This window comes from Capra hircus, chromosome 5, assembly GCF_001704415.2.
Source record: "Capra hircus breed San Clemente chromosome 5, ASM170441v1, whole genome shotgun sequence".
NCBI lineage: Eukaryota > Metazoa > Chordata > Mammalia > Artiodactyla > Bovidae > Capra > Capra hircus.
Window position 1 is genome coordinate 50,357,473 of NC_030812.1, and position 24,614 is coordinate 50,382,086.

The 24,614-nt window shown below is 35.1% G+C and overlaps 1 protein-coding gene across 6 annotated transcripts in view; it reads right to left on the reverse strand.

The window, feature by feature from the left end:
- Nucleotides 1-24,614, reverse strand: part of MON2 (MON2 homolog, regulator of endosome-to-Golgi trafficking) — a 115,556-nt gene that overhangs the window by 66,492 nt on the left and 24,450 nt on the right. For all 6 annotated transcript variants that reach the window (XM_005680247.3, XM_005680246.3, XM_013963913.2 and 3 more), the window contains 8 exons: nt 23,487-23,614; nt 22,207-22,338; nt 21,222-21,351; nt 19,318-19,415; nt 18,091-18,216; nt 11,236-11,430; nt 1,045-1,169; nt 533-669 (listed from right to left, as the gene is read on the reverse strand). In XM_005680247.3, the coding sequence (XP_005680304.1) occupies nt 533-669; nt 1,045-1,169; nt 11,236-11,430; nt 18,091-18,216; nt 19,318-19,415; nt 21,222-21,351; nt 22,207-22,338; nt 23,487-23,614 (1,071 nt within the window). The remainder of the gene's footprint in view (nt 1-532; nt 670-1,044; nt 1,170-11,235; nt 11,431-18,090; nt 18,217-19,317; nt 19,416-21,221; nt 21,352-22,206; nt 22,339-23,486; nt 23,615-24,614) is intronic.

A 24,614-nucleotide genomic window follows, 5' to 3' on the forward strand; every position in this document is an offset into this window, starting at 1 on the left:
GTTAAATCATCTTTTAGTAGAGGTAGAAATAAAGAATAAAAAAGGCCACTAATCAGAAAGTAAAAAATGAAAGTGAAAGAAGTTAAAGGGAACAAAAAGTTATACACTGATTTCCAAACTTAAAATTATGTTCACCTGTTACGTTAAAAGAAAGACTGATACTACCTTAGTAGTAACCACACTCTAAAAGAGGCATCAAATGAAGATTCTTCTAAAATGAAAATTAGTACCTAAACTTGTACTATGAACTTGTGTTCATACGCGATGAGAGGAACTGAAAGTATATGAGAAGAAAATATATTCTAGAAAGAAATGAACACAGCTACCTCAGTGTGATCAAGCTACTCTTTAAGTGTCTCTATACTTATGTATAAAATATAAAGAATATAAAATATTATAAAGTAAACATATATAATACACTTGGGTAACCCAAATTTCTCTAGTCAGAGGATTTCGATCAGTATCCTCTCAGAATAGTAAATACTGTAAATTATGGCAGGACATAAAAACCAAAATGTGACTTAGCCTTTACCAGCTTGATTTGTTGCAGTAGGATTTCCGGTAGGAGGGACAAGAAACAAGGACTGGATAAAAGATCCCAGTGCATTCACAATATCACGAAAAACCTTGGTAGAATGCTGTTTCATATCATAGGACTGACAAAATGACCTGTAAAATAATTTTAAATGTTTCTAGAAAAATATATATATTAAAATTTTTTACATTTTTTAATAGAAAATAATGGTGATCAATCAGTCTCAATGCTATACTTAAAACTTCATTATACTTGAGTGACTTTACTAACTCTGGACAAAGGTTCAGAATGAGGTCAGTGTCCTAAAAAAATTATCTTGGTCATATTAACTCAGTAAATTCAACTGACAGAAATCACTAATCACACTTTTTGTCCATACCTACACCCCTCTATACACATACTATATACAATTTTCTTTGTTTAGAAATCATTTTTTGGAAATAAATAAATTTTCCCTAGTAGCATAAATATTAACCTATCCATTTAACAAAATATTGCTGAGGTTTTACCTCAACAACTGAGGCTGCACACAAAGTCTATGTATTGATTCCACTGCAACAGCTCGTAGCCACTGTGGTTTATCTGCATCCAGAAATTTCACCAGAAGTGACAGAAATATTTCACATTCAGTTACCTAAAAAATATAAGATTTTTAATAATATTTCTTTAAATCTAAGAATAAGTTACATTCTTGTTCTTAACTCAGTCCTATGGACAAACCAAATACAACCTTTTAATTTTAAATAAATTAAGATCCTTAATGGGCAGTGGAGAAAAATAAGTAGTTATATATGGAAAAGATAACAGTAAAAATAAGCAATGTCCCTCTAAATATATCCTCAAAAACTCACCCTACTGATCTTCTAACTTCGTTAATCTTTCATCCCTATTCTTTAGAAAGCACAGTGCACCATCAGGCTGTCCTCATTCCTGGAAGACAGCATGCATCATATATGCTCAAGCACCCTTCAGTATACCAAAACATTATTCATATGATCTTATGCTGCTTAGGAAACAAAGAGGCAATAAGCCAAAGAATGTTTAGCATATATTTTCCAGTAGGAAAACAAGAAGGAACTTGTGGCAGTTGACAGGTGTTAAGTTTATATAATAAAGTACTCAGAACAAGGCTAGGTACATGGTGTTGCTTTATTAACTACCGGTTTTTACCTTTGGTATTAAACCAACTCCTCTGCAAGCTGTTTGTAAATTAGTAATGCCATTTAAAGCATATTTCTGACATTATTCATTAAATGTTTGATAACTGAATGAACAAACAAAAAGTAACCAGTTTATTCAAAGGTTAATGAATTGTTTCTGTTACATATTTGTTGAGGACACACTGGGACCTCATGGAGGTAAGAATTAACTTGACACTGTGGTTGCTAGGCCAAACTGAATCATACTCCCATACCAAGGGCAGCAGGTTATTGAATGTTTTAGTTGGGGATGCCCCAAAATGAGTGAGCATAATGTGGGGCAAGGAATTTTGAGACTAGAGTAGCCCTCAGGATTTTAGCCCAAAGTCTCAGCAGCTGGTATTTTCTAATGATTTTTAGGTAGATGCTTTAAAAATAGAACATTGTCATGAGGTTAATGTCAAAGGGATAACTAAAAACAGTATAATCCTTAGACTGCTATGCCTGGGAAGTCACAGGCAGAGGTTTGTGACTGCCCTAAACTTGATATGGTTGAAAAGCAGTAGGATCGTAAGTCACATGGCTCAGCTTCTTTATCCACCAACTTTGACGATAACAAGCCAGGTAATCTTCTTACAAATAAAGGATAAAAGAACCTGCACCTTGCTGAGAACTCAAATGAGAAAAATGAAAGAGTAAAAATGCCCCCCTAAACATGGCAAAGTGACCCGCAAATATACACAGTGCTTATTATTTTTTTCTAAATAAAACTACTCCCTTTTATTAAAGAACTAAAAAAGAATCATCCTAGTGCAACAGGTGTATCTACTGAACAATTTCAACATGAGTAGGTTCTTCAGAATGTATACTATCTGTTTTAGAGTAAAAGTGGAATTTAAAAGTGGTGGTAGAATTGAAGGCTCTTAGGTTATGCGGCCAGAAAATAAAGGCTCTCAGAAACATCAAGTATATACAAGCAAAATGAATTATAAAAAAATATTTGGCTGCATGGGGTTGTTTACTTGCAGCATGCAGGATCTTTAGTTGTGGCACATGGGATCTAGTTCCCTGACCAGGGATCAAACCTGGGCCTCCCGCATTGGGAACCCAGAATCTTAAGCCACTACATCACCAGAGAAGTCCCATCAAGGGAATTATTAATGTTACAAAACTTGCCTTGAAGAGTTTTCTTTCACTTCCTCTCCTATGAAAAAAGTGACTACAGTATAAATCAAACACTCAATTTTATACTTATAGCCACTAAAATCTTGTGATTTGGGCAAAAGTCCTTTCTCCTGAGGACTGGAGCTTTGTTTTCACTTCCTCCCTCCCTGCCAAGTGTGAAACTCTGACCAGAAAGGTAGTGGCTGGGGACAATGAATTGTTCTCAAGGGTATCAATGGAAAGTGCCTTATGAATCTAAGTTAAGGCTTTCCCCCAAGAGGTTGCACTTGTATGAAACAGGTATCTATGGCCCACATCCAATTCTTGTGGCACAAAGGTATTTTGTGAACACCATCGTACTAGCATGAAGGGTGATGAATGTTTCTGAATTCCTTTGGTACCAGACAATAGTCAAGAAACAACTGATTTTAAGATGAATCAAAGTCATCCTGGTGGAAATTCTCACCGAAATATCACACAGATGTCTGTTAGGGACTCAAGTATATAAGATAACTGTATGCTTAGAAGACAATGAAGAAAGTCTTAGAGAATATTTAAATGCAAGAGTCTATTTACTAGGGGCTGTTTAGTGTTAATAACCTTATAGCTAGTGGATTTGTTAGTGATAAGATCCTTTGTGAGAGAAATATATATATTTACAGAGGTGGAAAATGAACTTGCCCAAGTCAATTTAGCTAATATATTCCTTTTTAAAAGCACCAAGTCAAAGGCAAAAGAGAGATATGCTAGACACTAATAATTAAGTTTAGTAAATTCCTTAAAGATACCTTCCTAAAAAAAGACATCTGGGCATGGAGCCTAAGCAGATCAACAGAGCAGAAGAGCACCTAATTCAGATGGTAGAATGTGGAAAGAACATGGTGTACTGGCTACATTATATCTGTACCTGAGTGACTGGAACATTCTGATTTCTTCTAATCACTCAACTTATTAACAGAAGATGAGTTGTCTTCACACTCCTGAGCTACTAGACAGAGCAAGATATAAGCTAACGAACACTGGGGGAGAACACTGATTCTTCAGGTTAGTGGTCCCCAAAGTGTGGTCCACAGACCCCTCAGACCAGGGGTCCCGCAGACTATTTCAGGACATCTGTAACATCACACTATTTTCATAATAACACTAATATAGTACTTGCCATTTTTAATGTATAGACACCTGTACTGATGATTCAAAACAATGATGGGTGCTTTAGCAAGATTTAAGCAGTAGCACCAAACTATACTAGAGTCATCGTATTCTTTACCATTACATACACTTAATAAAATTAAAAGGGTCTATTTCACTTAGGGACCACAAGTACAATGAACAAAAATAAAACAACAAATAAAATACTTGATATTGATAATTATTAAGCCAGTGATTAAGTAATTGAATAATTAAATCAATATTGATTTTACTGACTCTGACCCACACACGCATGTCCTGATAATTTCCTGTGTATCTGTCACAGCGAGTGCACGTGAAGTACTTTTGCTGTGCATCAGAGTAAAGTGGTTGTCTGAAGGACAAGTACAGCTGCAACCTGACCTGGCCGCTTTTTTTCTCCTAGAGAGACCATTTTAACTAAAAGAGTATATGGCAAATTATGACTATTTAGACTTATGTGTACTGTAGACATTTTCTCAAAATTTAACAAAATAAGCTTGTCACTTTTGGGGAAACAACTGACAGTATTTATTGTAAATGATAAGATTCAAGCTTTCAAACAAAAATTAGGATTTTAGAAGACTTGTATCTGCTCCTATGACCTGGGCAGCTTTTTAATAATAGAAGACTTTTCTGATAAATGATTGCTGATATTAACATTGATATTAACATGTGTGATTTTTGGTACTGAACAGAGTGTTAACATTTGGAACATCTGCTCAGTCATAATAAATGATTCATCGGTGCAGGATACAACTGAATGAAGCACCAGATGGATCAATGGATTTTAAAGTAACAGGGTATACAAATGTAATACAGTTCCATGTTTTTCACCTTTCAGAAAGTGTTACTGGTTCAGTTTGGTACAATATCAAAGAACAATGTATACGATTATCTGAAAATGTCATTAAAATAATTCTGCCTTTTCCAGCTATATACCATTCTGAGGACAGATTTTCTTTACATGCTTTGACCAAAACAACATAGCACAAAATAGTGAAAACAGAAGGTAGAAGAATCCAGCTATCTCTATTAAGACACACATTAAAGAGATTTACAAAAAGAATATAAAACAATCCTTTTTGTTCTTTGGAAAATATAGATATCTTTTGCAAAAATAAATTTTTATGTTAACATGAAATGGGTTTTAGTATCACTCAGGCAATTTTTAATACATTAAATAATGTTAGAAATAATCCACATAAATGAAAGCACCTCAATATTTTTAATATAAAGGTGTCCTACAACTGAAAAGTATAAAATTACTACTGTAGGGTAGGCCTTTTAGGAGATGTATCATTTCCAAGTTTAAATAAGGACAACACAAGAGAAATAAGAGAGAATTCCACGTAAGTCACATATCTAACCCCACAACTACCACACTTCTAACTTTTGACCTTCGAGAAACTATAACATCTGAACTGCCGCACACCAGTGAGCAAACTCAACCTAACAAGTTCTAACACTGAGCAATTAATGCCCTATGTGAAGAATTCATCTTTGCAACCCAGTCTAAGAGCTGCCTTGTTGTGAAGGGACGTTTAATCAGTTGGTCATCGCTCCCAATTGATGAGTGAAAAACAAAAGTATGCTTTTCTCTTCATTAAAGCAGCAATATTTGATCTTTACTGTAGCTGGCTGTGTGGTTCTCTCTCCTTATTCTGCCCCCTAAATCAAGGAGACTAAGGTCAAAACACAGAGAATGGTAGAGGAGTAGTACAGGAAACTTGGCCTTGGGAGGAAGACATGAGAACTAAGAAAACAGAGAAGTATAAAATGAAGTGAGGTTAAGAGCTTGGGTTTGGGGGATATAAAAGGATTACTTAACATCCAAGCTCTGCAGCTTACAAACTGTATGATCTCAGGCTAACTACATAAATATCCTGAGCCTCATTTTTTTCATCTGTAAAACAGAAATACAAATGTCTGCTTTATAGAGTTGTAGTAAACTCCAAATGAATTAATAAATGTGAAGTACTTTGTAATATCCAGAATATATTCATTCAATAACATAAATTTCATCCAAAATGGAAATTACTAAAAATAAGATTTCTGTAGCTCTGAAAAAGTCACTGGATGAACTGCTAGACAACAGAACTGGTGGACAGAAACCAAGTATCTTAGTCTGCTCAAGCTGCCGGAACAAAATACCTGGGTGGTTTAGACAACAGAAATTTATTTATCACAGTTTAGAGGCTGGAAGTCTGAGATCAGGGTGTCAGCATGGTCAAGTTTTGGTGAGAGCTCTCTTCCTCACTTGCAGATTCCTGCCTTACTACTGTGTCTTCACATAGCAGAGAATGCTCTCCAGTTACACTTTGTATAAGCTCACTAATTCTATCATGGGAATCCTACCTTCACAACCTCATCTAAACCTAATTATCTCCCAAAGGTCACATCTCCAAATATGATCACAATGGGGCTTCAAAATATAAATTTTGAAGGGATAAAATTCAGCATCAAGTTTCATAAAAATAAAATATAATTAAGCTGGTAATTCCTGACTTGGGAATAAAATGTGAATTCAGCATTTGTCATGGTGAAGATGTAAGAATGCTGCCTTATTGTGGAGAAAGGAAAAAGACTGGGTTCTCCATTACTGACTAGTGGATATGAAAAGGAAAGGGAGAAATGTCTTCTCTTCCTAAAGCCTTATCTTATTTAAAACCTGCATTTTAGAGAGGGAAGAAAGAGGAGCCCTCCTAAGACAACTCTGATAATATTTAGGGAATCAATAGTGAAGTGACATATATTTGGTATAGTCACAGATAATAAACTGTCTGCATTTGTTCATCAGGGAAAGACTTCATTTCTCCTTCAATTTGGAAGGAACATTTTTCTGGATACAGTATTCTTGACTGACAGTTTTTCTTTCAGTACTGTGAATATATCATTCCATCCTCTTCTGGCTGGCAAGGTTTCTGCTGAAAAGTCTGCCGAAAATCTTATGAAAGCTCCCTTTGCACATGAACAGTCACTTTTCGTTTTCTGCTTTAAATGTTTTGTCTGTGACTTTTGACAGCTTGATTATAATGTGTTTCAGTTTGTTTCTTGAATTAATCCTCCCAGTGGGAATTTTTTGAGCTTCATGAATTTGTATGTTCCTTTTTCAAATTTGCAGTTTTAGCCATTAGTTCAAATAGGCTCTCTGCCCCTTTCTCTCATCTAAAACTCCCATAATGCATTAAACATATATGTTGGTCTCCACCCCTGATTTTAGGAGGGCTCCTAAAACCCTTGTAAATATGGGTGGCTAGGACCATTTTTTGTTCTAACAACTGATCTCTGACCCAAGCTTCTGACACAGAACTTCTAAATCCCTCGGAATTTCCTGGGTAACAGGATTATCTTTCGTTCTAATGAGGCAACTCTCAGTGAACTCTGGGATAGAGCTTGGTTACCAGAGAGACTAAGCTGTGATTAGAAAGTTGGTACTTTCATCCTCACCCTCCATTCTCTGGAGTGGGGAGATGGGTGGAAACTGAGTTAATAATCAATCATGCCAACATGATAAAACCTCCATAAAAATCCTCCAAATATGGAGACATCAACGTATGTATGTTTTCATCTGCCTGTTCACTGGCATTTAAAAATGTCCTTTGTAATAACTCAGCAATAGTAAAATGTTTCCCTGGGTTCTGTGAGTCACTTTATCAACTTACCAAACCCCAAAAGGGGGTCATGGGAACTTCCAATTTGTAGCCAAGTTACACAGAACTAGTTGGTAACCTGGAGATCCACTACTTGGGAATGGCATCTAATACAGGGGACAGCCTCGTGGGACTGATACCTTAATGCATGGTCCATGCTAAGTCGCTTCAGTCGTGTCTGACTTTGTGACCCTATGGACTGTGGCTTCCCAGGCTCCTCTGTCCATGAGATTCTCCAGGTAAGAATACTGGAGTGGGTTGCCATTTCCTTCTCCAGGGGATCTTCCAGACCCAAGGACTGAACTCATGTCTCTTACATCTCCCGCACTGACAGGCAGGTTCTTTACCACAAGCACCACCCGTGAGCCCTTTGCTAACTCTGGCAGATGTCAGAATCCAACTGAAACGTAGGATACCTGGCCGTCATAGAATGGTCAGTGTGGGGAAAATATTCACACATTTGGTTATAGAGGTATTGTGAGTGTGAAAGTAAAACACGGCGTATTTTTCTTAGATGTGCACATATTGGTCTACTTGATGGTGTCCCATAGGGTCTGCTTCTTTTTCTTTGGCTCCTCTGACTTGATAATTTCAAATAACCTGTCTTCAACTTTGCTCATTCTTTCTCTACTTGATCCAATCTGCTGTCTTCTCTAGTGAGTTTTTTCCAATTGAGTTACTGTATTTTTCAAATTCAGAATCTGTTTGGTTCTTTTTTAGTTTCTCTCTTTGCTGATATTTTGTTCATATACCATTTTTCTGACTAGTTTTCCATGTTCAGCTATTAAAGCATCTTCATGATAGTTAGTTTGAATTCTCTGTTGGGCAACTCACTGATCTCCATTTCTTATTTGTTTTGGCTGTGCTGGGTTTTTGTTGCAGTAAGCAGGCTTTCTCTAGCTGCAGTGAGCAGGGGCGACTCTCGCACAGGCTTCTCATTGAGGCAGTTTCACTTGTTGTGGAAAATTGGCTCTAAGGCATGTAGGCTTTAAAAGTTGCAGTGCACAGATTTAGTTGACCCCAGCATGTGGAATCTTCCCAGATCAGGGATCAAACCATGGTCCCCTGCACTGGTAGTCAGATTCTTGACCACTGGACCACCAGGGAAGTCCTGGTCGCCATTTCTTTAAGGACAATTTCTATAAATTTATCTTCCTCCTTTGTGCCAGTTTTCCTATTTATTTGTATATATTCTTATTTCCTGTTCAAATTTGGGCATTTGAAAAAAATAGCCAACTCTTTACTCTTTATGTATTATTTCTGTACAGGAAAAGATCTTTATCAATCAGCCCAGCTAGAGATTTTGGGGTCCCCTCTAGCTTTTTCTGTCAAAGTGTGTTCTTTGGGTTTGTGTGTAATCTCCAATACTTGGCCACATGATGAGAAGAAGTGATTCACTGGAAAAAGACCCTGATATTAGGCAAGACTGAAGGCAGGAGAAAGGGACGACAGACGATGAGATGATTGGATGGCAATACCAACTCGACGGACATGAGTTTGAGCAAGCTCCAGAAGCTGGTGATAGACAGGGAAGCCTCATGTGCTGCAGGCCATGGGACTGCAAAGAGTCAGACATGACTGAGTGACTGAACTGAACCGAACTGGTGTCTGTGTTATACTATAATCTTCCTGATTCTGCAAGCCACAGGGTTTGCCTTTGTTCTCAGCAGACCCCTGGCAGCCAAATATGTTGTGGCCTTTCTTGTCAGTGTCTAAGAGTCAGGTAAGACAAAAATCAGTTCCTTGAGCAGTACCCCAAAAGTCAGGATATTGGTTGCACATTTCATCCTTTTTTACATGAAGGAAAATCCATAAGTTAGGAATTTTCTCTTGATCACACCATGCTATGCCAGGGGTGGGATAGGGTATGGCAGGTAAGTGCAGTGGGCTTTCTTACCCACTCTAATGAACTTATCTTGGCCTTAAACCTGACTGGGACGCTATAATTTCTAAGCTGGTTTCTAAAGTTCACATGAAGGCAATCTGTTCTGTATATTTTAAAGTTGGTGTCTCTGTAGGGGATAGAGTGCCTAGAGCTTCCTATTCTATCACTTGTCACTCCAGTTTACTTTTTTTTTTTTAATTTTATTTGTGGACTGAGACAAACTGTAAATAAATACAATACAGAAAATACAACAACTAACAGATATAAGCTTTCCATCTTTAGAGAAACTATCTTTCTTTAACTTTCAGCAAATGCTGACGGACCTTTCCAAATTTCTAAAAGTAAGGCTCCCTCCTAGCTCAGTCGGTAAAGAATCTGCCTGCAATGCAGGATACCAGGGTTCAATTACTGGGTTGGGAAGATCCCCTGGAGAAGGAAATGGCAACCCACTCCAGTATTCTTGCCTGCAGAATCCCATGGACAGAGGAGCCCGGCAGGCTACAGTCTGCGGGGTCCCAAGAGTCAGACACAACTTAGCGACTAAACCACCACCAAACAATATAAAGACTCAGAGAATTTCCCTCCATTTTAACTGTATATAATTAGACAACAAAGTCTCAGTTTATCAATTAAGTATAATTATTGGAAATTATATCAAATACTTATATTTGTGGGGAACAATGATTGTAATTTTTAAAAAGTTAGAACAAAATAGTCCAAGTCAACAATGATGAGTACACCAAGACTCTTAAACCCTTAGCACCAAACCCTGATAGTTTACAGTTCCCTAAATAGCAACACATTCTGAAATGACTTAATTTCCTACAGCATTTCCAAGCAATATATTAAATACCTTACAGATATATCTCATGTGGCCAGAAATAATTATAACCACAGTGCTTATAAAGATTATTTCAAAATGCATTTTATATAAATGGATTTGGACTATGAAAAGAAAATCTATGATAAGTGTACCATAAATATAGAAAACAAATTTTCTTAAAGTTTCCATAAAATTTAGTATAAACTACTTATACTATCTAAAAGTTTATAACGTTGGTTATCGCTAACATTTAGCATACTGACTTTTCACAGTAGGTGATCAATAACCAATTACTTTTGTTAATTAAAATTAAGGATATAAATTTAAGGAATTATAAACCGCTGAATTTGACTTAACATAAAATTTTAAAGAAATATACCATAATATACCATTTTCTCTGAGAAATATTATTTCAATATTTAAGAGTCAATCATTACACAGAATTACGATCAAGAATATCACAATGTATCTTGCATCCAAAAATGTATGCAAAATAGATATAATATTGGACTGAAAATAAAAATTACTTTCTAATGCTACAATTCACCAAATTTTATAACAGGTCATATGTATGGTGGTATTAAAAAAAATTTGGCACTGGCAGCCTTGGAGAGAAGAAAAAACAAGAACTAAGAAAATAACGAGGTATAAAATGCAGTGGGGTTATGGAGTACAAAAAACCACATAAACATAAGAGAAATTCAAGAAAGAAAGAATGAACTTTCAAATACCTTGGAGATTACCTATAAGTACTCAAAAAAAAAAAGTTTGCTTAACTGAAGTAGCTAAATACACTATAATAAGATCATCTTTTCAGAAGAGGCTTCATGCAATTATATAAACAAACACATATGAAAATTAGCACTTACCAAAAGACTGTAAAACTGCTTAATCAGAACAGATACTACTCTCAGCAAACGCATGCAGATAGGAAAATACGGTTTTTCAACTGGTGCTGGAGAAGATGAAGTGCTGGAACCTTGTCTAAATTTTATATTTGGAGAAAAGAGCTTTATCACAAGAGGACATACTCTTTCTTTGAGGAGGAAACTAAATTCCTGATGCTATTTGCAAAGATTAAAAAAAAAGAAAGAAAAAAAAGAATTTATTTACTTTGTACTTAAAGCTTATAAAAGTCTCACAGTTAATAACAGTCTTCAATAATCAGTATGAATAAAATTGTAAGTTTATATAGTTCATTTTAAAGTTTATACACAATTCTGAAATTAGTATTCCTCTTTGAGAATATAAGATCAAATGACAATATTTCAAGAAGTTTTAAAAAGAATTGAAATTTTAAAAAAGAACATTTAATAATCGTGGAATTAAAATGATTAGTTAATTACTAGGAATTTTAATTTTAGTAGGACACTAGCAATTCTAGCAACTAAAAACATAAAAAACAAAAGAAAACAGATTTTACAAATTCAAACAGAAAAAGCATTTAAACAGGAAGCTGAGAGGAGAAAATTGAATAATAAAGTAAATAAATTACATAATTCACGTTTTATTTTGTGAAGATAATTCTATTCACAAGCAGATTTATTAATATTTTGTTCTAGTTAGATCACTTGAACAGAACACAATGAGTTGATAAAAAAACACAATGACAAACAAGCATAATTATTTTAAAGTCTGAGAATCTTAAGAGAATTCTTAAATATTATTTATAATTATGGCATATTACACAGAAAACCTCCCTTGTTAATTTGCTCAATATATTAGCCAAAAGTAGTCATCTTATACTGACAAAAAAAGATCCAGTCTATAGCCAATGTTTAACCTCAAATATAAAAATTATTCTGTTGTTTTAAGCAACCCAGTTTCACTGAGGCCAAGAACAAAGATACAAAAATAAAAATCAACCAATCCAATCCTTTAATCTTACAGAAAAGGAAAGATAAGGCACAGAGTAGATTTTTTTAATTTGTAGAATGTATGTTTTAAAAAATCAGATTAATTCAAGAAAAAATACAGGTTCACTAAGCAGAAAAAAGGAAAGAAAACACAGAGAAGTAAAAAGATAAAAATAAAAGTTTTGCTTAGTATCTCCCAGAGATAAGTTAGTGAGTCACTGTTCACTCCAAATACATATCCTTTTAGATTTTAAATTCATTTTAATGTACTTTTAGTTCTTCTCCCCTAAAAGTGGATCTTGTGGAGGGTGTTCCTGGTGGCTCAGTGGCAAGAAATCCGCCCACCATGCAGGAAATACGAGTTCAGTCCCTGGTCCAGGAAGATCCCACATGCCATGGAACAACAAAGCCTGTGTACCACAACTACTGCGGCTGCATGCCCTAAAGCCTGTGTGCCACCAGAGAAAGGACTGCAGTGAGAAGCTTGTGCACTGCCACTAGAGTAGCCCATGCTCACTGCAACTGGAGAAGGCCCACACATAGCAACGAAGACCCAGTGTAGTCCCCCCAAAAATAAATTTTAGAAATAAATTTTTTAAGTGATGTGATTTGAAATTCTACTTTCACATCTATAGTAGATTCACTGACTGACAAAATGAAAAGCATAGTTAAGTCCATTTTCATACTTTGCTAAATAGTCTTCAGTTCAGTTCAGTCGCTCACTTGTGTCCGACTCTTTGCGACCCCATGAATCGCAGCACACCAGGCCTCCCTATCCATCACCAACTCCCAGAGTTCACTCAAACTCATGTCCATCGAGTCCGTGATGCCATCCAGCCATCTCATCCTCTGTCGTAACCTTCTCCTCCTGCCCCCAATCCCTCCCAGCATCAGAGTCTTTTCCAATGAGTCAACTCTTCGCATGAGGCAGCCAAAGTACTGGAGTTTCAGCTTTAGCATCATTCCTTCCAAAGAAATCCCAGGGCTGATCTCCTTCAGAATGGACTGGTTGGATCTCCTTGCAGTCCAAGGGACCCTCAAGAGTCTTCTCCAACACCACAGTTCAAAAGCATCAATTCTTCAGTGCTCAGCTTTCTTCACAGTCCAAATCTCACATCCATACATGACCACTGGAAAAACCATAGCCTTCACTAGATGGACCTTTGTTGGCAAAGTAATGTATCTGCTTTTGAACACATCATCTAGGTTGGTCATAACTTTCCTTCCAAGGAGAAAGCGTCTTTTAATTTCATGGCTGCAGTCACCATCTGTAGTGATTTTGGGAGCCCCCCAAAAAAAAGGTCTGACACTGTTTCCACTGTTTCCCCATCTATTTTCCATGAAGTGATGGGACCAGATGCCATAGTCTTAGTTTTCTGAATGCTGAGCTTTAAGCCAACGTTTTCACTCTCCACTTTCACTTTCATCAAGAGGCTTTTTAGCTTGTCTTCACTTTCTGCCATAAGGGTGGTGTCATCTGCATATCTGAGGTGATTGATATTTCTCCCAGCAATCTTGATTCCAGCTTGTGTTTCTTCTAGTCCAGTGTTTCTCATGATGTACTCTGCATAGAAGTTAAATAAGCAGGGTGACAATATACAGCCTTGACGTACTCCTCTTCCTATTTGGAACCAGTCTGTTGTTCCATGTCCAGTTCTACATACTAGTTAACTCATAAATATTTCAGACAATTCCTGAAAGTTTTATGTTAACTTTTTCCCCTCACTATTCAACTAACTACAGCTGTGTTTCCTAAACAACCCCCAACAATCTATATTCCATCTCCATTTAAACTATTCTCATTATACACATCATGATGTATTTATCTGTGGCCAAAGCAAACATTGCCCTAGCAGTCTTACCAAATTTCACTGAAGCACCTGACATAACTAGTTCCTAAAAGGAATGCTCAATTGCATTCCTACCTTTCTGGCCCCCATGCTCTGAGTCTCTCCTGCACGCTCATCCTCTCATGCCCAACTGTTTCACAATGAGGGTCCTCAGAGCTCCAGGATATCAGGTCCTTACTACCATATTATCACCACAGGTGACCTCATTCACTCACATATGTGCCAGTGAAGCTTAAATTTATAACTTGAGCCCAAAACCTTACTTTCAAGCTCAAGATATATAAATCAAACTACTATTCTGTGTACACTTGGGTATCTTCAAAGGAGTAAGTTCAAAACTGAACATACTACCCTTTCTAGCAAATGTGAAAACTGAACATACTACCCTTTCTAGCAAATGTGCTGCTCACAGAATATTCTCTATGGCTCAAGCCATAAAGTTGGAAGTCATCTTTGATTAATAAAACATAATTAGTTCTATAATTCACTACGTTCTTTTTAAAGAAGGTAAAAGACTGCCTACTTCCTCACATTTCAGTGCTCTATTCAGCATTTACTTGCCAACTGTATAATTTGTGTCAGGAATTGTGATGTTCTTCTTGTTCAGTTGCTCAGTCATGTCCAACTTTTGCAACCCCATGGACTGCAACACACCAGGCTTCCCTGTCCGTTACCATCTCCCAGACTTGCTCAAACTCAAGTCCATTGAGTCGATACAGTCATCTCATACAGTCATCTCATCTTCTGTCGTCCCCTTCTCCTACTGCCTTCTATCCTTCCCAGCATCAGAGTCTTTTTCAAAGAGTGGGCTCTTCACATCAGGTGGCCAAAGTATTGGAGCTTTAGCGTCAGTCCTTTCAATGAATATTCGGGGTTGATTTCCTTTAGGCTTGACTGGTTGGATCTCCTTGCAGTCCAAGGGACTCTCAAGAGTCTTCTCCAATACCACACTTCAAAAGCAACAATTCTTCAGTGCTCAACCTTCTTTATAGTCCAGCTTTCACATTCATACATGACTACTGGAAAAACCATGGAATTTTCCACAGTTTGCTGTGATCCATATAGTCAAAGGCTTCCACATTGACAATGAAGCAGAAGTAGATATTGTTCTGGAATTCTCTTGCTTCTTCTATGATCCAACAGATGTTGGCAATCTGATCTCTGATTCCTCTGCCTTTTCTAAATCCAGCTTGTACATCTGGAAGTTCTCTGTTCATGTACTGTTGAAGCCTAGCTTGGAAGATTTTGAGCATGACCTTGCTGGCATGTGAAATGAGGACAACTGTACGTTACTTTGAACATTCTTTGGCACTGCCCTTCTTTGGTACTGGAATGAAAACTGACCTTTTTCAGTCCTGTGGTCACTGTGAAATTCAAGGTTAAGCTCAATTCTGTCCCTGCTCTTACAGAGCTTATTTTCTAAAAGAGAAGGCAGATCCTTTCTTAGAGTCACTGCTCTAGAATATTCTTTTCCTATACTACCTATTTATCTCAACTAAATACTCTTCATATTTCAGGTAAAAGCTTCACAGCCTTCATTAATCACCAACTCTCTACTAGGTTTGGTACCTATGTTACTCATTTTTATAGTACTTTTTATACTTTTCCCTCATTGCACTCATCACAGTTTATCATTCAGTAATGTTTTGCTTCCAATTATTAGACTGATAAGCATGATAAAGGCAAGAATTTTATCTTATTTAAATACTGAATCCTTTGCATTGAACACATTCACCCACAGGGTGTAAGGTATTAGTAAATTCTGATTGGATGAGTGAATAATGAGTGAATGAAAACAAACATTTATCTCTTGAAGAAAACTTCGTAAGAGCAATTCTTTTATTTTTAATTGGAGGATAATGGCTTTACAATATTGTGTTGGTTTCTGCCATATATCAACATGAGTCAGCCATAGGTATACATATGCCCTCTCCCTCTTGAACCTCCCTCCCAACTTTCCCACCTCATCCCACTCCTCTAGGTTGTCAGAGAGCACTGGGTTTGAGCTTCTTGCTTCATACAGCAAATTCCCACTGGCTATCTGTTTTACATATGGTTGTATAAGTTTCCATGCTACTCTCTCAATTCATTCCACCTTCTCTTTCCCCCACTTTGCCCACAAGTCTTTTCTCTATCTTTGCCTTTCCACTGCTGCCCTGCAAACAGGTTCATCAGTACCATCTTTCTAGATTCCATCTAGGTTTCCTTCATGTCTTAGCTACTGTAAACAGTGCTGCAATGAACACTGGGGTACATGTGTTTTTTTCAATTATGGTTTTCTCAGGGCATATGCTCAGTAGTGGGATTGTTAGGTCATATGGTAGTTTTATTCCTAGTTTTTTAAGAGATCTGTAGAAGTAAATTTTAGGATCTTACACAAGGTGATTCTTTTTTCTCCTCTGGATTATAGCAAGAAAAATAAAGTAGAATAGATTTATTTTGGGCACAATAAATCTGAAATTATTTTTTCAAAACTTTCCCTACAAAATTAGAAAATGTAATCCAAACTACAGAAATTTCTAATTCAAATTCATTTACCAGTTCATTCACTCATTTATTCAAATATTTATCAAATACCTGCCATATGCCAGGCACTATTATAGGCACTTGTACAACACTGAACTAAGTCCCTGCCTCATAGAACTTACTTTTTAATGAGGAGAAAAAATAGATCAACTCATGTGCAAACACATATGTCAGGAAGTAATAAGAAAAATGACAAGGAGTCAGACAAGAGTGCTGCCAGGAAAAGAAGCTGCCATTTCACACAGAGTGGTGGGGAAGGTTTGTCTGATATGTTGACCACTGAGCAAAGTCCTCAAAAGTATAAGAGAACAATCTATACGGGAGAAGAGTATTCCAGACCCAGGCAGCAGCAAGTACAAAGGCCTTGAAGCAGGAGTCCACTTGGGTCATTTAGGAACAAAAATGACAGTGAGGCTAAAGGATGAGGACATTCACAAACTATGAACCCTTAGACAAATTATTTAACCCTCAGAGTCTTAGCTTCCTCCTGGGTAAAATAGGAATAATTGGCACTTCAGGTATTTGTGAAGATTACAGAGAGTATGATATGTAAGGAATTTGGTGAAGTTTGGCGCAGAGTAGGCAGTCAAAAGTCGTAGCTGTTACAACTATCAGTTTATACAAGACTATGAATCAAGTTATACCTTAACTTCTCCTATGCTAATACAAGAAAGGGAATCCTCAGTTAATATTGTTCAATACCACTGAAAGCACTGAAGAGTTATCCAATATGGACAAAAACTATAAGCCATGTAGTAAAGATTTCAATACCGACTCCTGGTCTAAAGGTCTTCTACTTTTGTGGCACTTGGTTCACTTGTGTTGTAGGTAAGAGCAAAGATCAAATAGCTGACCTAGGAGGGGCAGCATATTAGGGAAAGGAGCTAGAGTACAGCTAAAAGTTCTAAATTTTAGTTCAAGATCTGCAAATAGCTGAAGAACCCCATGTAAATTACTGAATCACTTTTGGACTTCAGCTTCTTACAAGTAAAATGAAAAGTTTGAATTCTTTCTCATTTCTTCCCCTATCAACTGTTTTGAGATATTCTGCACAGCACATTAAATTTATTAAATAAGCATTGATGACTTTTTTCCATTTAAATTATGTAAAAGCACACAGCTGCATACAAAAATTAGCAACAATTTTTAAGGCTTTTAAATATTATAAAAAGAGCTCACATCATAAACATTATAATATGTATAATTATATATAATATATAATTATAAACATTATAAAAAGAGCTCCTTCATACACCCTTAGATTTGGAAATGCTTGACCAGACAAGACTCTAGGGTTTCCTTCTAACATTAAAATTTCAAAATGCCTGGGCACAACAAAGTTAAAATAACAGTAGATTATTATGTCTAAAGTCTGAAGCTATAATTTTTTGCATCTTTTAATGTGGGGTAAAAATATATCTTGCTTTCTTGAAAACTATCTCTGAAAAAAAGGAAAGATTAATTTTGTTGCAAGATACTACAAATGGCTTACTTGTAAAAAGACTTGTGGAAAATCATTCAGGACTGATTCAAGTAATTCAAGGCCAAATGTTCGGGTCATTTCTGTCATACCTACTAGCCAGTAAGGGGCATCAGCATTAACCAACTGACAAAGGTCCTGGAAAATAAATCAAACAATAAATAAAAAATAAATAAAATATTTCACATGCTGGAATGCAAAGTCCTTTTTAAAATTCATAGCTCATAAAAAATTATTTGAAGTATCTCTTATCAGTAGGTTTCATTCCTTAGAAATTAAGTATTGATAATTCAAAATTTTAATTAATTGTATAGTTGATTATGTAAGTAAACTTAATATACAGAGTAGAGACAAAATGTTATTCTAACATTGTTTTAAAGAGTCTCTAATCAAAATTAATAAAATTTTTAGTGCAGGTTAATCTTGTTTTATTCATGACAAGTAATATAAAAATGAGGTATTTGTATATCATGTTATATCAGATAGAGCAGAATTTAAGTAAATACTTTAATTTTCCTATTAAAGGAAGTATTTTATATGACTAGTCATTCCTCATGTAGCTAGTTCAGGATTTCACTCATTTTATTTCCTTAAAGTGAAACATAACATTTTATCATGCTAATTAGGTACAGATACTCTTTAATGTTTTAGACAGATATCACATGCTTTTCAAAAGTTCTTCACCACTTAGTTTTTACAAAAGACCTAGATTAGCACCTATTTTCTTTAACCAGAAGAAATCAGACTTTCTTTAACCAGAAGAAAATCTGAAGATTTTCAATTTTCTTTAAAAAAAGACAAAAATGAAAACCATGTTCCGCGTTTGTTTTGCAGGCAGCCCATAACACAGGCTGCACATACCCCCAGCAGCAAGAGTGGTACCTTCAAGTTCTTTCTCCAGGAACTATACTCAGCATCTCAGCATCAAGCTGCCAAAGCTTTGAGCTGTGTGTGTGTCTGTGCTTTATCTTGATTTATTTTGTGCATTCATTAGGTAATTGTGTCCTAAGGTAACTGCTTTTTCACTTAAGGCATTTTGAAGTTTCACAGAAATATGCTACTATCAGATAGTGGAGGAAACTTGTACTACTTTTTTCTTTTTAAACCTATACTACTTTTTGACACTTTAAAATGACAATGAAAAAAAAAAACACTTAAAATTAAATCAGATATAAAATTCCAAAATCAAAATTTCACACAAAACTATATTATAAAAATTATTCTTATCAATGGAAATACCTGGAAAAGCATATATGCATCTTTGGCACAAGGTTTGAGGGTACTGACAGATCTTCTGTTACTATTTCCTTGGACTAGTACTGGTTGGTCTGTAATATCTGCAATCAAAATAAGAAGGGTTTTAGGAGTTCTTGGTGCTTTTAATAAATCATATATACTGTCTAAAAGGTATATTAAAAATAAGTATGTATTTACAGAATTATAAACTTTAAGTTCACAACCATGCCTCCAAAACGGAAAGAAAAATTGGGAATTGCATTTTTATACATCATATCATAAAAAAAATACTCTTCACTATCTCATGTTTAAATAAACTTATTATCTCTGTCCATACATATGATTTTCCTAGTACCCCTTTCTCTAGTCCTTTTATTTCATGGATTTGAAACCCATGTCATATTTGAATGTACCTTTAAATATCAAACATATAAATATTTACCACAGTTAATTCCTCTATAATCTCACCATCTTCAAGAGAATTAACTGCTTGATCTGCCATTAAGTACTATGTCAGTGACAGGTATTGACTAGCCAAGAGTCACCTAGAATGGGGCTTCTCAATTTCTTTGAATATTAACGAGATACTATTTCCTGTAAGTCATGGCAGCCTGTTTCAATTAAATCTTGACTAATGACTACTTGAAAAGGAAGAAGTTCTAAATATTTTCTACCTTATTAGAAAGTATTAAGTGTGATACTAGATACACAGCCAAACTATCAATTCAGAAATTATATTGAGATTATGGTATATAAGACATTCAAACTGGAGAACTGCTCTGTTTTATCCTCTATGTTTAATTCCTTTATGTTTCAAACTGTTAGAATTCTACCTGCATTTCCCCTTGGAAAAGTGAGACAAAAGTTAGTGGGAATATCTTAATAAATAGATGAAAAATGCCTGAAACAGAATGTGAAAAATTTGACCAATGGTTAAATTCAGATAAAGTGAAGTAATTATTAGAGTAGGTAGAACTATCATTATTTACTAGTATTGCTTTTTTTTTTTTTACCAATATTACCAAAATAACACCAAATGATATGAAAGACTGTATAATATCAAGAGTTTAGGGGTGAAAAAAACTTTTAAAAAAGATTAATCTTTTGTTTCTTCACTCCATAAAATAGAGGCTGTTCTTGATGACAGCATCTCATGATTTTTTTCAACTAATCATGTGGAAAATTTTTACTTTTCATCTAACAGGGATAACAAATAAAAAAAATTAAAATTTATCAAACTATAAAAATTATAACAGAAACAGAGTATCTATAAGCTCTGTGACAGGATATGTTTCAAATCATGAAAATGTTAAAAATTACAAATAAAAGGATTTGATGAAAATATGAAGAGTAGGCTTTACATTAATAAATATTCTCGATTAATACATATTAATAGGCAAAGACAAAAATTCACATGAGGGAAGCTCACTTTTGAAAATTTACTCTAAAGAAATAATTCAAATGGAAATACATATGTAGGAAGACACTCAGAACAATACTAAACATAAGCAGTTCTTTAAATTATCAAATAGCCACAAAATATAATGCAACCAATAAAAATTTCAATTACAAAAATTAAAATGTAACACAAAATAATCATATGTAATGTCTGGCCAAAAAGACTTACAATGCAACACCTTGTATAAAATGTGCTATTACCATCTTCAACATAAAGTTTTGAATATATTAGAAATAAATACAGAAAGCAGGGTCCACTTCTTAGGGTGACAAAACTGTGAGAGATTTACCTTTGGTTCCATTATCAGTAATAAAGACGCTGATACACTTTCTAAAGTATTTTCATTATTAGGTAGCCTATAGGGCAATGGCGGACAATCGTTAAATGAATAATCATGGACATCAGAGCCTCCCACAGGCAAAAGGAAAGACAGCTTTCATCACTCTACCTCTGTGTCGTTCATCTTCGGCAACCATCCTCTCAAAAACAACAGTAACAACTTGTCGCACTGTAGCAGCAGCTGTATTGTTTGTAATATTATCTTTTGTGAAATGTAGCCGAAAACAAAGAACAATTGCCTAAAAAAACAAGTTTCATTTAGCGTGAAATAAGTTGATGAATATGGTTATTATCTTTATCTGATGTAACCACAAATAATTTATGTTTTGCTGTTTCAATCACCTATGTTAAAAGTCCCACTCTTTTATACAATAAAGCTACAAAAACTTCAGTAGTTTGAAATAATTCAAACTCTCAGTAAATATACAGACACATAAGATTAGCAAAGGTAATGTGAAATGCACCTTTTACCCTAAATAATAAACTATTAATTGAGGCTATTTTTACATTACTCTCTGTACTTTCTGTTCTTTGGAAATATTTTACAAATTAAAAAAAAATTTAAAGATGAAACAAATAATATAACAGTTGTTATATGTCTCAAAGAGAGTAGGAATGAGAAAGAGCTTTCATTCATGCAGCCATATCTAGTATTAATGCCAAAATGACACTTCTCCAGCTGCTTCAGGGGCAGACTTATCTGGCTTACATACATTTTACACGTGAAATTATTTTGAAAGGGGGAAAGAGAGAGCTGTCAGGAACACCCAAGGTAATTGTGGACAACACTGATACCTGGAAACAAATACTGTTTTCTTTTCTTCTTTCTCTATTCCTTTTCTTCTGCTACTTTTCTTTTTCCATATTGTATTCATAACCAAGCCTGTCAGCTATATCCAAGGGAGTCTGTTTAATCACCTGTTTAATCAGTCTGAAAATAAGGCACTGAAGGCTTTTAACAGGCAATGTGCATTATCACAATAGCTACAGGAAAGTTGCTTTTAGTTCAAACAGCACTAGGCTTTCCTCTTTCGGTCAGCTTATCCAAATACTGTCCCAAAGCACTTAATGAACTTGGACAAACAGGTTCCTACCTTAGAGAGTGCCTCATCATGAACTACTGTATTGGTTGTTAAAAGAACAAGAACTGTTTGAAGCAGCTTAAGTTCTTCAAGACTATTTTCCATTAGCTGCCAAAGCATGTTAATTATATTTCCAGCTGCAGTCTGTAAAACAAGTATTTTAATTATTGTCAAGAAATAAATATAGATATGTTGGGTTCCTAAGCAAGAAAAAGTATGCAAATATAATCTTACCTGGAGAGAATTTAAAAACCCATGTTTCTAAATCTATAGATCCAAATACATGTCTCTCAACTAATTCAAGAACTGCAACCAATTAATTTTATTCTAAAAAAAAATGCTTTAAGATTTAAAAGGTACCATTTGAATATAGGCAAACAGCAACATGCAGTTCTGATACCTTGCCAAAATCAAAGCTCATTTCTAAAATAATAGGGGTATATTTCATTTGGACACTTATGAATATAAACATATACAAATTATGAGTCTGTTACTGTTTCTTACATATTATTTCATTGACAAGAGGGAAAATGAGTTATAGAAAAAATACAACTCAAATTAACAACACACTTACGAACTCAATTAAATCTGACACTGTTTAGAATGTTATACCAAAGGCAAAAGAATTTACAATTTCTATTAAAAAGTACCCTACGAAGTACAAAGTTAAGCAGACAAGCAGGATGCGGATTCATAGTAATACAATGTTTTTCCTGTTTTACCATCATGAGGTTAGATATGAATACCCTTAATGAGCAACACTTCAGACAATCTAGGAAATAGTCATGATATTCTCTACCTTTAAAAAAGTAATTCATGAATGATATTCTTCATCACTGATATTGAAAATTTGCTTGGTTCTCAAAATTATCTATATTAATCAACTATGGTGGCACTAGTGGTAAAGAATCCTCCTGCCAATGCAGGAGACACAAGAGATGAGGGTTTGGGAATATCCCCTAGAGTAGAAAATGGCAACCCACTCAAGTATTCTTGCCTGGAAAATTCCATGGGCAGAGAAGCCTGGCAGGCTACAGTCCATGGGGCCATGAAGAGTCAGATACGACTAAGCAACTGAGCACACATGACTTCTTAGATTCCAAAAGATTTGACAAAATGTAGCCCATCTATACTGAGTATTTAATAATGAGACAATCTGGCAACCTTTGAAAATTAAGCCATGACCTTCAAGCACTGATTTATATTAAACACCAGGTATGTTTTATTCTCTCCTTGAGAAAACTCCTGATCTGATTTGTAGGTGCACAGTTCAGATAAAATCTTCACATTACCTCAGATACCACTTCATGGGACATGAGCCTCTGAATGGCAGCCAAACATAGTTGAGTGATCTTTGGTTCCTTGGTTCCACAACCCATTAGAAAAGGCTGAACAACCTCTGAGCTGTTCTCCTTCAATGCTTTATTTAGAACACATATAAAATAAAAATTTAAACATAATTCATAAATAAGAACATTTTCACATAATTACAACCAGTAATGACAATCTTAATAAAAATCACTTAATATAAAATAAATATGAAAATAAAAATCAAGCAGTAAGAGTTAAAATACTTCAGACTCTATACCTAAACTACCCTCCTTAAGCACAGTTTTCCCATGCCTTTCTCCTGACACTCTGTCCTTTGGTTCTCCTCCATCTTCTATAAACTCTTTAAGGGCAACTTCTCAGAAGTTCTATCTTGCCTCAGCGTAAGACCATTTCTTCAATAGTGTAGAAGGGAAAATAGAAATAAGAACTCAAATTCTAGAGCAGAAAAGTAATTAAAAATAGTAATACATCAACCCTACCACATTTCTGAATGAATATTCAGAACTCCCTAGAATTTTATTACATGCCTTTAATTCACTGGCTCTAATTTCTTCTTCAAGAAGTAAACCCATTAAAAACAATAACATTACTACTCTTATTACTTAAGTATTACTTTAAATTAATTGGATGAACATGCTATAATTCCAAATCTTAAATAACTCCTTCTACCAAGCCAGTTATTTCATAAGTTTTCAAATAGCAACAAAAATGTAAAAGATTAGAAAATGCACAAACTGAATTATACACAATTTAAATTTACAAAATGAAGTTAAATCAGTACACACACACTTAGTGGGTAGCTACACAAAGATGAATAAGACACATTTCACATTTGTCATCCTCAGGGAATTTGAATAAATAACATAAAATTCCAAGTCACAAGAACATTAAACTTATATGTTCGGTATTTGTTTTCAAATGTACTGCATACATCAATTATTTTAATAGGTTAAAACCTGTAAAAAAGTCACACAAAACTTGAGTTTTAACATGTTTTTCAAAAAATTGTGGGAAAGTCACCCAGAGTCACCTTTAAAAGTGTAAAGCTAGTGTTAACATTAATTTTATCACTTAAAGTCTCTTCTTTT